The 18,029-nt window shown below is 35.1% G+C and overlaps 1 protein-coding gene across 2 annotated transcripts in view; it reads right to left on the minus strand.

Moving 5' to 3' along the window:
- Positions 1-18,029, minus strand: part of GRIN2A (glutamate ionotropic receptor NMDA type subunit 2A) — a 208,204-nt gene that overhangs the window by 81,423 nt on the left and 108,752 nt on the right. For both annotated transcript variants that reach the window (XM_074196374.1, XM_074196373.1), the window contains exons 3-5: positions 14,334-14,539; positions 3,192-3,360; positions 2,914-3,067 (exon numbers count right to left, since the gene is read on the minus strand). In XM_074196374.1, the coding sequence (XP_074052475.1) occupies positions 2,914-3,067; positions 3,192-3,360; positions 14,334-14,539 (529 nt within the window). The remainder of the gene's footprint in view (positions 1-2,913; positions 3,068-3,191; positions 3,361-14,333; positions 14,540-18,029) is intronic.

Raw genomic sequence — 18,029 nt, forward strand, 5'->3', positions numbered from 1 at the left:
CTAAATATTACCTTACCTTACCTCAGGAAAATCACTTAATCATTCTAGATCTCTCTTTTCCCATCTACAAAATGACTGTTAAACTAGATAGTCTCAGTGCCCTTTTCCATATCTAGATCTATGATCTTAATATTCTATGATTTGATGATCCAATTAACCAATAGATGGTGCTCATTTACTTGTGTGCTGCATTTGTACTTCTCAAATTCTGGTCCATCTTTCAGAATTGAAGCTTTCTTCCAAAAACAGAATAAATAATAGGAATGATTAAAAGTCAAGCCATAAAAAGAAATCTACTTTCATCATTGATTCCACAATGACTTATTCTGGAGACTTTTTTTCAGTATTGTTCTATTTTCATAGAAGGAGCAAAATTTCTCATTTAACACAGAAAAATCTTTCTCCTTTAAAATTCAGGAGAAAGAAACACTGATAGCGGCCGGGCATTTCTCAAAGCCTGTCTTCCACTGAGAGAGATTACACAACTGGAATAATGAGTATTGAGCAAAATCCAGTAACTGGAATAGATTTCAAAAGCTTAATAGATTACTGAAAATGAAAACAGTAATTCCTTGGGATTCCATGAGGAAAGTAGCACTTGTAAATCTGCCAGTCAACTTTTCAGTCAGGAAAAGCAAGGTAGATTATGCCTTGCCTAAAGTTAATACTTTCTACAAGGAAGAAAATTTAAGTTTTTAAAGAGAGGCAATGTGGTGTAATGGGAAGCAGATTGTATTTGGAATCATGTATTTGGGTTTGAACTACAATCATGTTACTAATTATCTATGTAATTCTGAGCAACTAGCTTCCATTGGTCATTGGTTCTCTCATTTGTTAAATAAGGAGAGTTGGAATGGCTGACCTCTGAATAGAATTTTGTATAGAACACAACTTGTAGTCAAGAAGAACTAGATTTGAAACTTCTCTCAGATATTTAGGAGTTGTGGTTTCCAGGAAACATAACTTTGATCTGACTCATTTTTCTCATTTATAAAATGAGAACATTAATAACAACTCTCTTACATTGTGTTTGAGAGGATCAAAAGATAATACATAAAGTTGTTATCCTTCAATTTCAAAGAGAGTCAATGACATCACAGGATAATGTTTTGATCCAGGAATGAATTGGAATTATGTCAGGCAGAGTTACATAAAGTCATCAACCTCACTCTTCATCAAAATACAGTGGCAAGACAAATGTCAGAACTGGAAATGGTCTAGAATGAGTGAATGACCTTGGTGTCTTCAGTATCTAACCAGGTGCTAAGTGTTCCACAGTGCCCACTTCAGTCACCTTCAAGGTCACTGAAAAAAAATTATTTTCTTGCCCATTCTACAGGAACTGTCCACTTGCTTAGGACAGACATATGCTAACTCATCAATGGGTTTGAACTCCATTGGTTAGCCTCAACCTGATTTAGTCTGTCTACCTAGAGAATTTACCAAGGTGTATCCACTGCATATCTTACAGCATTTTGGATCCACAGTTGAAAACTGAGTGGCAGGTAGGTACCAAAGGTGGATAAATAGCTTTGAAAAGGGCTGTATTTGTAAATACATAATACATACTATAAATTATATGTTTATACTTGTAAACCTTAAATCACTAAATATCTTGTACATAAGTTCGTTGTTGCTACAATTATTACTGCTGATATGGTTAGCAAGATGATCCTGTGATTGTTTTCAAATTTACCCATTTGTTAAGCAAAAAAGCACTTTACCTTATATGAGTAAGTTGCAGGAAGCTGAGAGTCATTTTTTTCCAGCAATCCCAAAATTCAAACATGTGATAAAGAGACTGACTCTAATAAACCTTGATGGTTGCTCAACTTCATTATCATCTCTTTGAGCATAATGTGACTACATCATATTTCTGTTTTCAGCCAAAAAGTTTTCCTAAGTAAGAATCACATTGATAGCTTTCTACTTTTTTTGAAGTCAATTAGTTAGAATAGTTTGTTCTGTCTCCTATTAGGGTCCTGAGAATGAAATGTGACCTTAGGTATCCCTCAGCCTACTCTTAAAATTGTTCTAGTTAGAAAATCATTTAAAATAATATCATGCTAAAATTACAGCAATTTCTTCAACTTCCTTAAAAAATGATCATTTATGACTTATGTGGCTTTGACTATTCCAGACAAAACCATTAGCCTGAGTTCACAGACTTAGCACCTAGAAAAAATTGAGAATAGAAAGCATAGACATGCCCTGCTTTCACACCACCCTGCCAAAAGCAAAAATGAAAAACCTTAAAATTTATGAAATGAAAGCAAATGGGGGATTATAATTTATATTATATAGCAATCATTTCCTTTATAAGAGTACAACACAAACTTTTTCTTTTTTGCCTTTAAAATATAGCACAATTTGCACATTTCTTAGAATAATACTTCTTGATAAAAGCAAGGAATATATACACAGTGCTAAAACTCATATTATTCTTTTTTTAGTCTTTCCTGCATGAGAAAGAAATAATCTCTATTATGCTAGTAAATGTAAAGTATAAATGCAAAAACATGAGTATTTTATTGGTTGCTGCCAATAGATTGGGTAAGAGGGTAATGATCCCTTCTGTAATGCCTCTAAAAAGTAATGCTATATTGAACCATAAACTCACAAGGTCTTTGTCAGAATATATAATTATATCTCTTATCTAGTAAAAGAAGAGTGAAAGAAGATGCCCATTACCAGGTAACTAGAGTAATATAAATGAAGTATTGATATCATCAAACACCATCAAAGCTGCTTCTATTTTTGCTCTACAGACATGATCACAGGAATCTATGCCCTGAGAGAATGCTAAACTGACTCCACAAACTAAAAACCAATGTAATTCCTCAAGGATTCTTATCTAATGGTCAATCACCACCCCAAAGCATTACTTAATTTAAAAAAAATCAGGATCCATACCTAGGAAGGCAGAAGGAGACACTGTGCCATTACTTCGTGAAACCATGACACTGATTCCTGTCTCCACAAAGGGAACAGAAAAGTCCACCACCTCTGAGCGTTCTTCGTTAATAGTGAGAGAACCCACAGCCATAACTGCTCGATGGTATACCACCTGGAACCAAGGCAAAAGAAAGGAGAGCATCTCACTAGTTCATCAAGGAGACCTTATTTTTTGCTTCATGAATTTAAAATCCCAAGCCTTCCCTTAAGGGCTCTTTTTACCAAACATCACTTACTTCTCCAATCATTCCATTCCACACATTATTGACTTTCTTTCCATGCTTCCCATTGGTCACCAGGTAGAGGTCATAGGTGAACTTCACAGTACGAGAAAGCTTCTTCAGGATGTCAATACAAAAGCCCTTGCAACATTTCTTTACATTGGTCCCTTCATTGGTTGAATTGCTATAAAACAAAAGGAATGCAATAAAATCTGACCCACATTTATTAAATGGCTAATACCTATATCACAGAAATGTTATAAAGAAAGTACTTTGTAGATCTTAAAGTATTATTATATATGTAAAATTATGATTATTTGTAACGTGCTATACTATGAGTGTTCAAGGGTTGATAAGATCCAGTGAGTCCCTCCTATCCTTTCAGAACTTAACAGTCTTCTGTAGGTAGCAAAAGGTTATGGGGGGGGGGTTGCCTAGGTGGCACAGTGGATAAAGCACTGGCCTTGGAGTCAGGAGTACCTGGGTTCAAAGCCGGTCTCAGACACTTAATAATTACCTAGCTGTGTGGCCTTGGGCAAGCCACTTAACCCCATTTGCCTTGCAAAAACCAAAAAAAAAGGCTATAGGGGAATGGTGAAGAAAGGATAAAGTATAATTAATGTAGGGAAAGATCTAAATAAATTGACCTTTGAAACTTTAAGGACACTCTCTCTTTCTCCTCCCTTCAAAAAACTTGCCTCTCATTCACTGAGAAGCTCTTTGAGCTAGAGGGAATCAGGGAAGTTTTCAATATCTAGACAAAACAGTCTCTTTGGGTTTTTTAACTTAATAGAATTTTATTTTTTTCTAATTATATGTAAAGATAGTTTTCAGTCTTTATTTTTGTAAGATTTGAGTTGCAAATTTTTCTGCCTCCTTCCATTCCCTCCCACTTCTCCAAGTCAGCAAGCAATCTGAGAGAGGTTACACATGTGCAATCATGTTAAACATATTCCTACATATTGTGAAAGAAGAAGCAGAGCAAAAGGGGAAAATCATGAAAAAAGAATAAACAAAAAACAAACAACAAAAAAACCACATTAGTCAGAAGGAAGAAAAGGATTCTAACAGGCTAATGAGGAGGGAGTCTACTCCAGGTAACATTTTTAATTCCAACCTTCAATTTCATTGGTCTTGGGAGTTCTAAGAGCAGAAGTTTCCTCCATCAATGTAGATTAGTAACTGTCTATAATTTTAGTCTCAGAAAAAGGGTTCAAAACCTGGAGTTTGTGAACTGTTTTTTCTTTTTAATTTTTTTTAATAAATGTATTCCAAAATAATGTTTTTCTTTGTAATCATCTACATAAATATATGTATGTATACTTTGTGTCTGTGTAGATATATATTTAAGAATATTATTCTAGGGGCAAATAGGTGGTGTAGTGGATAGAGCACTGGCCCTGGAGTCAGGAGGACATGAATTCAAAATCAGCCTAAAACACTTAATAATTGCCTAGTTATGTGACTTTGGGAAACTCACTTAACCTCATTGACTTAAATAAAAAAAATTAATATCATTCTAAGGAGTCTGTAGACTTCAGCAGACTAACATAGGAATCTGTGACTAATTAAAAAAACATTAAGAATCCCTACGTTAGAGAGTTGCATGGATCATTAAGAAATTGAGTAACTTGGTCTTAGTCACATTATTAATATGAGTTAGAAGTGGAATTTGACCACAGGTCCTTCTGACTCTAATGTGAGCCCTTTATCCACTGCATTTTGCCACCTTTATTCTTGGAATAATGTGTCTTAAAATCACAGAGGTGAATTAAGATTGTTGAAGACTAATTTTTTTAAGGCAATGGGGTTAAGTGACTTGCCCGAGGTCACACAGTTAGACAATTATTAAGTGTCTGAGGCTGGATACTCCTGACTCCAAAGCTGGTATTCTATCCATGCAACACCTAGCTGCCCCTATCAAAGACTAATTTACAACATACAATAAAATGAATTTCTCTCATTCACTGAGAAGGAAGCAGTATAACTTCTTTTCCATTGACTCAATTCTTCCTCTTCAAAAGTCTTTATTACTATATTAATCATCACACACTTTCAATACCATCCTTTTACTCCGAATGAAGAATTCTTAAAATTTAATAATAAACTGTCTTGAGAAGCAATGCCAATCAACTTGACCCAATTAAATGTAATATCAAGCAAGAAAGGATATTGGACATAAATAAAACTCAGTATTTCTCTTTCTCCCTGCTTGTCTCCACTCCTCTTTCTTCATTCTCTCCTCCTCTCTCTCTTCTCTCCTCCCTCTCTGTCCTTGTTTCTTGTTTCTCTCTTTCTCTTTCTCTCCCTCCCTCCCCCTTTATCTCTCTCTCTCTCTCTCTCTCTCTCTCTCTCTCTCTCTCTCTCTCTCTCTCTCTCTCTCTCTCTCTCTTTCTCCCCCCTTCAAAAACTTGCCTTAAACTCTGCTACTTATGATGTTATAATTATGTCCCCTTTCCCTCTTCTTTGGTCCAGACAATTGTTTTAATTGGTATAGGGAAGACTCCACAGAGCAACTTCCTCTCTCAAAGCAAATGATACTCACTTTGCAACTAAGAGATATCCTTGGGATTTTAAATGATTTGCTTATGACCTCAAAAATCAATAGATGTCAAAATCAGGATTTGAACTCTGGTCTTCCTGACTCATAGATCACTATTCAATAGGCTAAAAATCTAATTCTTCTCCAAATTCTAATTGACTTTCTTAATAAAAAGTCAATCCTGTGCTCAGAAACTTTTCTCTCTAGGTTACATCTATCCAAGCTCTTTTTTACTTAGTTTCTTTGGAGGAGGGAGAAGCAATTGGGGTTAATTCCAGAATCAGTGCTCTGTCCAGTGCACCACCTAGTTGTCTCCATACAAGGTTTTTTTTTTTAAACACAGCAATTATTCTATGCACATTATTCTTCCTCATAGAGTGGAGATGGTTCCTTCAAGAAACATTGCATTCTCCTGAATTAGAAGTTGAGAATATTGTGTCAAATACAACTCCTTAATCACATTCCTAGATCTTCCACAGAATCTTGTGGTTCTGGGAGGCAAAAAAATGACTTCAAAATCAATTGTGATTTAACTAAAAGGTAAATTCCCTGAGGTTAACTTAACTTCATCAAAGTACTGGGGTTTGATCTCCTACTAAGTACCTCATATAAGACTTTTGGAATGGATCATGATTCCTCAAATATTCCCTCAAAATCAACACCATTTTTGATGAGTACAAACAAGATTTTATTTTTCTCTTCAGAGTCCCCCCCCCAAGCTCTCAGCTGGGTTCAGCAATAATCCTGAATATTTCTAGTCTTGTTACATCAATTCGTATAGTAATTTTGAAGTCTATGATGGGTTTAGGGGCACGTATACGCATTTCCAGTGATATCCTAAAGGAATTTGTGACATTTCTTCAATTTCCTCCAAATTCTAGATTGAAATAAATTCCTCTGTGGATTTCTGGCATAATAAGACAGAAATAATAACTTGGATAGTTGTCCCCTGTACCCAAAAATATCTTTCTGGTAAAAATGAAAATAATTCTCAAAAATCCTACAAATTTTTGTGAGTTTTAGATATTATAATATCATTCTTAAGTACCCGCCATCCTCAGTACACCCCCAACACCAATGTAAAATCAGTTGTATCAAATTGCATACATTTTGTGAGTTTCTACTATGGGTCAAGCCCTGTTAGGTACTGGAAATGCACAGATAGAAATAAAATAATTCTTAATCTCAAGTAGCTTACATTTTATTGAAGAAGAAAGCATGAGTCCAAAATAATTTGGGGATGGAGAGAGACACTATAATCTGAGAACCTCTGAAAAAGTTTCATGGAAGAATCATTTGGATTGAGTCCTAAAAGAGACTAGGAATTCTAGGAGTTAGAGGTAAATGTATTCCAAGCAAAGGGATAGGACATAGAACATAAAGAAGGTCAATTTGGATGAATGTAGTATTTATAAGACCCACAAATGTAGGTTGAGTATTGAAGTCATGTGAGACTTTAAATACCCAAGGGAGGAATTTATATTTGGTCCTAGTAGTAATGGGGAAGTTCTCATTTACTAAGCATGAGAGGGACAAGATAAGACTTGTGTTTTAGGAATATATCCATAATAACCATATGAAAGATGGATTGGAGAGGATAAACTTTTATGTTAAATTATAATGATTCTTGCTTCAATAATTTAGGAAAATTTTCAGGTCTATGGAAAGGGAAGTAGTTTATGACCAAAGAAATGATAGAGAACATTATAAAAAACAAACTGGATAATATTGATTTCATTAAATTAAGAAAGGTTTTCACAAAAAAAAATACTGCAAGCAAGATTAAAAGGAATGTGGTAAGTTGGAAAACAATTTTTGTAACTAGTGTTTCTCACAAAAGACTTTTTTTCTAATATATAAAACTGAGTCAAATTTATAAAAGAAAAAAAAAAAACAAGTCATTCCCAATGGATAAATGGTAAAAGGAAATGAAAAGGCAATTCTCAGACAAAGACATCAAAGCTATCTATAGTCATATAAAAATTGCTCTAAATTGTTATTGATTAGAGAAATGCCACTTAAAACAACTTTGTGGTACCACACACATATAAAATTGACCAATATAACTGAAAAGAAAAATGATTTATGATGGAGGGGATATGGGAAAACTGGGACACTAATACATTGTTGGTGGAGTTGTGAACTCATCCAACATTTCTGGAGAGCAATTTGAAATTATGCCTAAAGGGCAATAAAACTGTTCATACCCTTTGATCCAGCAATATCACTACTCAGTCTATTCCCTGAAGAGATCATGGAAAAGGGTCAAAATTCCACATGTATAAAAATATTTATAGCAGCTCTTTATGTTATAGCAAAGGGAGACCTGTTCAACCTGGGGACAGGTTGAACAAATTGTGGCATATGTATGTGATGGAACACATTTCCAATTTCAGAAAAGCCTGGAAAGACTTGCATGAACTGATGTTAAGTGAGATGAATAGAACCAGAAGAACATTATATACCCTAACAGCAACATGGGGGTGATGATGGACTTGCTCATTCCATCAGTGCAACAATCACAAATAACCTTAGGATATCTGTGATGGAAAATACCATCTATATCCAGAGAAGGAGCTGTGGAGTTTAAACAAAGACCAAAGATTGTTACTTTCAATGTTTTTTTTTAAAAAAAAAAGGTTGTCTTATGTACTACATAATTTTGCTATCTCTAATATTTTATTTTCTAACACATTCAATTTATCAATGCATATCATGGAAACAATATAAAGATTATCAGATTATCTTGTGTTGGGGGGAGGTGGGAGGGAAGGAAGAGTTGGGAAAATATGTAAAATTCAAAACCCTACAAAAACAATTGGTAGAAACTACTATTGTATATAATTGGAAAACAAATAAAAATATTTATATAATTTAAAAAAATAAATCATGAGGGATGGGATTTCAGAAACACCTGGAAAGATTTGCATGAAATGATGCTGAGTGAAATGAGTAGAACAAGAAGAGCATTCAAGGGTTGATAATCAACCATGCTGGACTTCATTTCAGCAGCATAATAATCAAAGACAATTTTTAAAAACTTTTGATATAAAAAAACCATCCATATCCAGAGAAGGAACTGTGAAGTTTAAACATAGACCAAAGCTTATCTTCAATTTTTAAAAGTTGTCTCATGTATTGTCATTTTTTTTCTCTATAACATTTTCTTCCATTTTGATTTGATTCTTCTCTCACAACATGATCAATATGGATCTATGTTTAGCATAGTTATAAATGTAGAGCATATATCAGATTATCAGGGGGAGGGGGAGGTAAGGGAGAGAGGGAGAAAAATGTAAAACTCAAATCCGTGCAAAAAAATAACATTAGTAAAAACTACTATTGCATGTAGTTAGAAAAACAAAAATATCTCTTTTATACTGTCTCAACACTACTTCCAAATAGTTGGTAAATGGAGATTCACACCCCTAACCACTTCCACCCATTGGACATCCCAATTCCATTGTGTGACTTCATAAATATCTGAACAATTCCACAGTATAAGCTGTTATCCCCACCACTTGTCTTACAAATAAATGGAATGAGAAATATGGAAATCAAGATGATATTGGGGCTTAATGAACCCTTGATTGCTGAATGACTGATAAGATCTTGGCCCTAGCATTTTGTGATTTTAATTCAGAATTTTAAGAACTGTATCTAAATTAGAGTGATATGGTGAATAGTAATGGACCTGGAGTAAGGACAATCTGGAGTCAAGTTCTTCTTAAACTTATTGACCATGAGTTTGTTTTCAGTCATGTCTGACTCTTTGTGATCCTATATGGGATTTTCTTGCCAAAGATCCCGGAGCTGTTTGCCATTTCCTTCTCCAGATCATTTTACAGATGAGGAAACTTAGGCAGACAGTGTTAAGTGACTTGCCCAGGGTCACACAGCTACTCAGTATCTAAGCCTAGATTTGAACTCAAAGCGATGCTGCATTCTGACTTCAGGCCTAGCACTCTGTGTACTTTGGCACTATCTAGTCATCCATGATTAGCTATGTAAACTTGTATAAATTATTTAATATCTATGTCCCCTAGGAAGGGATTCTTTCTGTTTTCCATGAGGGGTCAATATGATGACCATTTTATAAATGAAGAAACTGAGGCACTGATATCACTGAAATGACTTGAGAAAGGGGGTGGCTAGATAGTGCAATGGATAGAGCACTGGCCCTATAGTCAGGAGTACCTGAGTTCAAATCTGGCCTCAGTCACTTAATAATTACCTAGCTGTGTGGCTTTGGGCAAGCCACTTAACTCTGCTGCCTTGCAAAAAAAGAAAAAAGAAAAAAATGAGAAAGGACTGGATTAGCAAATGTCAAAATCACAATTTGGACCCATTTCTTTATTTCTCGTCTAGAAGAAATACCATTTACCTCACAGGTAAAGATCAAAAATAATGATGTCTATAAATCATTTTGTCTATAAATTAAAGTGCTATGAATTATCTAATCAGAACCTTCATTTTACATATTAAGTCAATGATGCTCTGCAAAGTCTCCAAAGATTTTTCAGTTTGCAAGTATCAGAGACAATATTTGAACCTGGGTCAGGTTATCCATCAACCAGTGAGCATTTAATGAGCGTGAAACACCATTCTAGAAACTTGGAATACAAATATGGAAAGGAAACAATCTCTACATTGATCTTTCTCCCTTATCATATACCAGGGCAGCTAGGTAGCACAGTAGAGCACTAGCCTTGGGAGTTAAAATCCAACCTCAGACACTTGCCACTTACTGGCTGTGTGATCTTGGGCAAGTCACTTAACCCTTATTGCCCCTCATCCAGGGTCATCTCCTGTCAAACTGATTCATATCTTGCTACTAGACCCAGATAGCTCTGGAGGAGAAAGTGAGGTTGATGACTTAGCACAGCACTCCCCTCACTAAAATCCAATTAATGTGCTTGTCATGGTATCGCCACTCTGATATTGTGGTACTCATTGAAAATGAAGGGCAAACATTATTATTAGTACTATCATATAATCTCTCTGTTCTTTCCCTAAGCTCTTCTTTTGGTCTCTTTTCCCCAAATTTTACCTTTCTTTCCTATCTCTTGAGTATTTACTGGATTTGAACTGTATGAATTTTTCTTTTCTTTTCCATTACTTAGCAATGACATGTAACAACCATCAGACTTGCAGGTTAAGATCAACTAGAAACTGGCCCTATGACAGCTTCTGAATTTACTGGCTTTTAGTAAAATTTAAAAATATAACACTTTTCCTTCTTTATATACAAGGGAAAGGCTGCTGTTTAAAATGAGTGCTTCTGTTAAAGTATTCCCCTTGATCTAGAACTATCTTAGAGAGACATGAAGTCCTTTAACCAAGCATCAATTTAGGGGCTTCCCCTAAGGGATAAGCATAGACATCAGTGTCCTAATAGACCCTTCATTGCAGGGAGCCAGAGTGGGAAGAGATCCATCTGTTTTCAAGACATCTTTATTTTGCAATGAATAGAATAAAGAGCTTTCCTCTGACATTTGGGAATGAGAGGGTGGGGGAGGGGAGGAGAATGGGAACTAGAAGACCTAAAATTAAATTTTTAGTTAGTACTGAATAGTCATTTCAGTGTCAAGCATGTAACTAACTAGAAATCTTAATTTAGGAAGAAGGAAGGAAAGAAGGAAGGAAGGAAGGAAGGAAGGAAGGAAGGAAGGAAGGAAGGAAGGAAGGAAGGAAGGAAGGAAGGAAGGAAGGAGGGAGAAAAAAAGAAAGAGGGGGCAGGTAGAATGTAGCTCTTTAGTAATTAAAAAATTAATTGGGAATGTACTCTGGTTTTATTTGGTGAGCACAAGATTCATATTTGAGATCAATAGAATCAAATCACTCTTTTCCTAAATTCAAATAGATCACTATGTAGTTATTCACATTAATTCCAAGAAAGAGCACCAAGTAACAACTTTCTTTGGAAGAAAAAAAAAGATTGACTTTTCTATCTGGGAATATAAAACAGTCAAATGAATTTAAATTTCAGTTTTGACATTTGATGAGGAGACTGTTGCCTGCTCTGTTGTGTCCATTTGGACAGTTGATAGTTATAAAGGCATCCAAGTGATAATCAACAGTAGTGCCTTGTCTAGAAGTGTTAGGGACAATTGGGATCTCTTTATCCCCCATTGTTAACAAGGATTAAATTGATTGTGTTTCCTGCAGGTAAGCTTGACTTGGAGGCAGTCTGTTCTGTGCCAATATGATTTCTATTGCACAACTTGATTTTTTTAAACTTAATATGATTCCATGAAAAAAGGTGAATGCTTATTCTTCCAGGGAAAATCCATTGTCTTCCAGTGCTAGTAAGAAATTAAATTAGAAACAAACCTGAGAATTATATCCCAACACAAAGTCAGTGAAATGAAGGAGGCAGCAGGGTATATAGAAGAAGAAAAAAAGGACAAGGTGTTCCCACAATCTAGTTTACACATGACCCAAAGTAGACATTTATTAAATCAATTCTTCTTAATTGACTAATTTATTGAGTAGATAAAGTGTACCTTAGAGATGGATATTTCTATGGGGGAAAAATATGAACAATGTTAGCAAGAGCTAAGATATGAAAGACTGGGTATGAAAAACATTACCATTCCAAAAGAACCAGAAATCACCAAACTGAAACACTCTCTCTGTGTATAACTGGGCACTTAACCTGGCTTTTTACTGGGACATCATTCATTCTTTTATTCTTTCAGTTAGATGTGCTATTTCAAGTTACCAACTATGGTTCATCATGCTCCTGGGTCCTCTTAGCTGGGAAATTTCCCCACTATGGACCTTCCTCAATCCTGAAGGTCTCCAGCATGAACTTTCTCTTGGTCTCAGTTGGTGGCAAATTCTTTTCTCTGAATAATCTACTATTGGGAAGACCTAGAAATTCAAACCATAGGATATTTGAGTTGGGAAAGATCTCAAAGATTCAGGATGATAGTTGAAGGGCCTCATAGGTCATTTTACATATAGAGAAATTATATATAATATAATATAATGGAAAGAATTCTGGATTTAAAATCAAATGAAATCAGAGAGCAAATTCTTGGTTACCACAACCTTCCTAACAAATACATAACTATATTATATTTTGCAACTTACTTTAGGGGAGATCTGAAATCTGAATTAGGGAAATTTTTTCCATGATTCAAGATAAAGCTGTTATGAATTCAAATCTTGGTTCAGTTATTTATCAGCTATGGACCTCTACAAAAGTCACTTTAGTTGTCTGACCCTATGTGTCCTTATCTGCAAAAACAAAGGAATTTCCAAAACATTATTGATTAAAGAATTTCAAATTAAAACAACTATGAAATACCACTTCACACCTATCAGATTGCTAAGATGACAATGTTAGAGAGATTGTGGGAAGACTGGAACATTAATGCATTGCTGGTGGAGTTATGAACTAATCCAACCATTCTGGAGAGCAATACAGAATTATTCCCAAAGAGCAATAAAACTGATCATAGACCCTTTGACCCAGCAATTAGAATTCTAGGTCTATATCCAGAAGAAATCATAAAAATGTAAAAAGTCCCACATGTTCACAAATATTTATGCCAACTTTTTTTGTAGTGGTTAAGAAATGGCAATTGGGGGTGGCTAGGTGGCACAGTGAATAGAGCACCAGCCCTGGAGTCAAGAGTACCTAAGTTCAAATCTGGCCTCAGACATGTAATAATTCCCTAGCTGTGTGACCTTGGGCAAGCCACTTAACCCCATTGCCTTGCAAAAAACCTTAAAAAAAAGAAATGGCAATTGATTGAATGCTCACCAATTGGGGAATGATATGTTAAATGAATGTTATGAAGTTCTATTGTTCTATAAGAAACCATGACTGGTTAAACTTTAGAGAAGCATGGAAAGAATTACATGAACTGATGCTGAGCAAAGGAGCAGAATCAAGCGAACATTGTACACATTAATAACAACAATGTGAATGAATCAAATTTGGTGGATGCAACTCCTCTCAGCAGGTCAGAAATCTAGAACAACCCTGGGAGATCTGTGATGGACATCCACTTCCAGAGGAAAAAAGAAAAAAAACATATAATCTGATTCGGTACTGTGTTTATATTTTTAAAACTTCTCATATTTTTTATTCCTCTGCTATGGTTTTCTTTCTTTTCCCTTAGTCCTAATTCCTCATACACAAAGTGATTAATATGTAAACATGCTAAACAAAAATGTACATGTTCAACGTTTACCAGAATGTTTACTGCCAAGGGAAAGGGATGGAAAAGGAGGGTGGTAAAAAAAAAATGTGTAACTTATAAATATGCAAGTGGATGAATGTTGAAAATTTTTCATAACATGCAATTGGAAAAATAGAATATCAATACAAAAAACCAAAAGATTGGGACTAGATGATCTCTAAGATCCTGTTGAAAACTCTAAATCTATGATCCCATCATTTTTAGAAGTGTCCTGCTAAGAGGATAAAGAAATAAGTAAAAGAGATAGAACTAGAATTCACATTTTCTGAGTCCTAGAGTTAGCATCCTTTGTACTATGCAAAAATTCACAAAACAAGATTGCTGACATTTGTCCATATTTGGCAGAGCAAATAAATTATTTTGAAACATTTCCTAGTAATGATTTATTTTTTCTCTTACTTGATTTTGACAAATTTCCGACATGGCACAGTATTTCGCACACAGGACTCAGTCAATGGGTCTATGTCTTCCACAATGACAAATGGAGCTTCTTCCAGAGTGACAATGCTCAGATGGTTGTCATCCGGCTCACAGTCAGCGAACGATTTGTACCTCGGCCACACGGAATGTGTCAGGCTCAAAGTCTGGTTCTCCCATTTTCCCACCTGTATCGCAAAGACCAAGAAGCAGAAACCCTCATTAACTTTGATTTCTATAAAATTAGTAATCTATTACTAGGGATAGGAGTGAATAATACCTTAGGGGAAAATAAATTTAAAACTTCATCACAATTTCTAATAATAACTGAAATTTTATAGCAAATTTAAGTTGACAAATTGTTTTTGTATCTCATTTGATCTTCACAATGGCTTTTGTATAGGCAAGATAAGTATTATGATTTCCATAGATGTGAAGTTCAATGAAGTTAAGAGTCCTACCCAGATTTTCATGTTAGAGTCAGAAGTGAGATTTTGAACTCACGAGAGTGCAGTAGAAAGAACCTTGAAATCACACATTCTAAGTTCAAATCCTGACTCTGCTTTCCTCCTACTACCTGTGTGATCTTGGATGATTCACTTCAGTTCTTGGATCTGTTTCTTCATTTGCAAAATAAAGAGGCCAGACTAGATAGTTCTAAGATCTCTCTCAATGCTAGTTCTATGATTCTATGACCTATATGTCAGAGGCAAGATTTGAACCCAATATTAGAAAAAAATTACTAGAGAAAGGAGCAAAAGCAAAGGGGAGAATGCAAAGAAGAAAGTCAAACATGAAAGAGAGGGGGAAAAGAGAAAAATAAAGAGATGAAGACAATAACAGCTGAAACAAGACCACAAGGGAGGGTAGGATAGGCAAGAAAGTAAGACCTGTCAATTTAACCCAGGGCATGGTTTTAGTTAAATTGCAAATTACAGGGAACATTTGTTAAATCCAGAACACTATAGTGACTCTCACAGTTTAATGCTCATTGAATTCTGTCAAAATAAAATCAATTGAATTCCATCAGAATGATGTCCTCCAGTCCTATCAAAGTAAAATATGAAGCTTTATGTTTTGAACCTTAATTGTATTTGACAGGTTATTGGCATCACTCACTTAAAAAGCAAACTATCTCCTTCAGCACTGCACTTTCTTTCCTACTCCAGTTCCCACACACAATTACTTGGCATTTGAGGTCAAGGTTTTATTTGCAATATCAACCTGAAGGAAAATGCCAAAACTGAAAAGCGAGGGATTCAATGTAGCCTTGTTTACACTGACTTCCTACCTCTCTTTGGAATGAGCTTTTGATCCTGGGCATTCTGAATATGGAAGGCATAGATTTTAAGGGAACTGTCTACGTCTGAGATGATATCTCTGTCAGTCCATAAATATTTATCAGCATAATAAACTAGAAAACTGTTTTCAGAAGTTATTTCTCTTTTTTTGAAGGCAAATTCTTGGAGCTTTTCTTAAACCTAGGCTATTATAAATTTGTAAAAAACAGGAGTCTAATAACCTATACTGGGGAAAACTAGCAGTCACAATGACCTAGACAAAAAGTTTCCCTGACTCAAATCATTCTGAATCAAACAGATATGCCAATACAACTGTTTGAGATCAAATTCAATCCCCCCTCCACAAATATACACATACACACACACACACACACACACACACACACACACATAAACACACACACAAATACATACACCTATCACTATCAGGGACTGTGAAAGGAATCAAAGATGTATGCACACCTAGGCAGTTAGATCCACTTGGTGGATAGATTGCTAGACTTACTGATAGATTTGGAATTAGCAAAACTGAATTTCAAGAAATTTACTAGCAATGCAACCCTGAGCAATTTACTGATCTCTTCCTGCATCAATTTCCCTATCTGTATCTACCTCACAAGATTTGGGGGAGGATAAAAAGTGATCACTTTTGAAAAGTGATTTGTCAACCTTAAATTCTATAAAATGTGTATCATCATCATCATCACAAGAAAATTCATTCGTGGAGCAGAATCAAATACAAAGAGGTCTGTACTAAAATCTAGGAGAACTGAGATTCAAGTGTGTTTGTATCTTGCTTTGACATGTGAATATGAACAAGCCATGTCATTGCTCTTCCCATTTCCCCAATCACTGTATGAACACATTAACACATTAATCTTTAGGGACTATGTTTAATATTAGGATTCCACAGTCAAAGTTATACAAAGTTTAGCAACTTTTCTTCCATAATTCCAAAAGTTTTCCAAAATGTTTAAAGCAATTTTTAAGTCTACCAAAAATTTATTAGTTTGCCTCTCTTCTCTGTTTCTTCAACAATGAATGTTTATTAGGTGAATAAATAATAACTTCTTAAATCTTGTCTCCCCTATTTAAGTACACTAGAGCATTCCATCATAAATTATTGTTTTCAAGCAAATGTGTGCATCCCAGGGAAATAAAGAGAAAGGAAGAAAGACAGAAAGACAGACAGAAAGAAAGGAAGGAAGAAAGGAAGGAAGGAAGGAAGGAAGGAAGGAAGGAAGGAAGGAAGGAAGGAAGGAAGGAAGGGAGGAAGGAAGGAAGGAAGGAAGGAAGAAGGAAGGAAAATAAAGACAGAAAGAAAGAAAAAAGAAAGACAGAAAGAAACAAAGACAGAAAGAAAGAAAAAAGAAAGACAGAAAGACAGACAGAAAGAGGAAGAAAAAGAGAAAGACAGAAAGAAAGAGAAAGAAAGAAAGAAAGAAAGAAAGAAAGAAAGAAAGAAAGAAAGAAAGAAAGAAAGAAAGAAAGAAAGAAAGAAAGAAAGAAAGGAAGGAAGGAAGGAAGAAAGAAAGAAAGAAAACTCTAAGCTCCTCCCAGAAAGTGGCTTGAAGAAGGGAGAATTCAGTATAATCACAGCACTCATATCTAATCTGCCTCACACTAAAGAATATGTTCAGTGAGCATTGGTCCCCTCAGAAGAAAAGTTCTTTTGAAAGGAAATAACCTGTCTCCTCTTCCCTTCAATCCTTCAAATAGCCCTTTTGGATACAATTTTGACTGTAATGGCTAGGAATCAATTAACTAGTATATATATATGTGTGTGTGTGTGTGTGTGTGTGTGTGTTTGTGTGTGTGTGTGTATTTATGCAAAATAAATACAAATTCATTTCCACAGGAGGTAATAGAATGAGAGATCTCCTGGGAAACAATAATAATAGTCAATGGTAGTAACTAATATCTAATATATAGCTCTATATGACTTGCAAAGTGATATATATGTACAATATAATATGTCATACATATATATTTTCTTCTTTGAAGAGACAATGAAGCTTTCCTCATGTAGAGGCATATCTAATGTTGATGAGTTTGAATATTATGGCATAGCAGACACCAGAACTATAGTTTGGTTTTGATATTGCTTCCTTATTGAGAGATCAGAAGCTAAAGACATAGATACCTATTAACTCAGTGTGCATTTCAAGAGAATGTCACAAGACTGAAGTAAGTGAACTATCAGTCACAAATACTAACAAATATTTCAACTTTTAAAGGAGAGGAAGGCAAAGTTGAGATTACTTTGCAGCATTTCTGGTTACATTGTAAAATGGCAAAGGTATACCTTATGCACAGATGGGTCCCAGGGACATCTCTCAAGTTCAAGAAAAAAGGAATATATCCAAATACTCCCTGA

This window comes from Macrotis lagotis, chromosome 8 (assembly GCF_037893015.1).
Source record: "Macrotis lagotis isolate mMagLag1 chromosome 8, bilby.v1.9.chrom.fasta, whole genome shotgun sequence".
In the NCBI taxonomy this organism is placed as follows: Eukaryota; Metazoa; Chordata; class Mammalia; order Peramelemorphia; family Peramelidae; genus Macrotis; species Macrotis lagotis.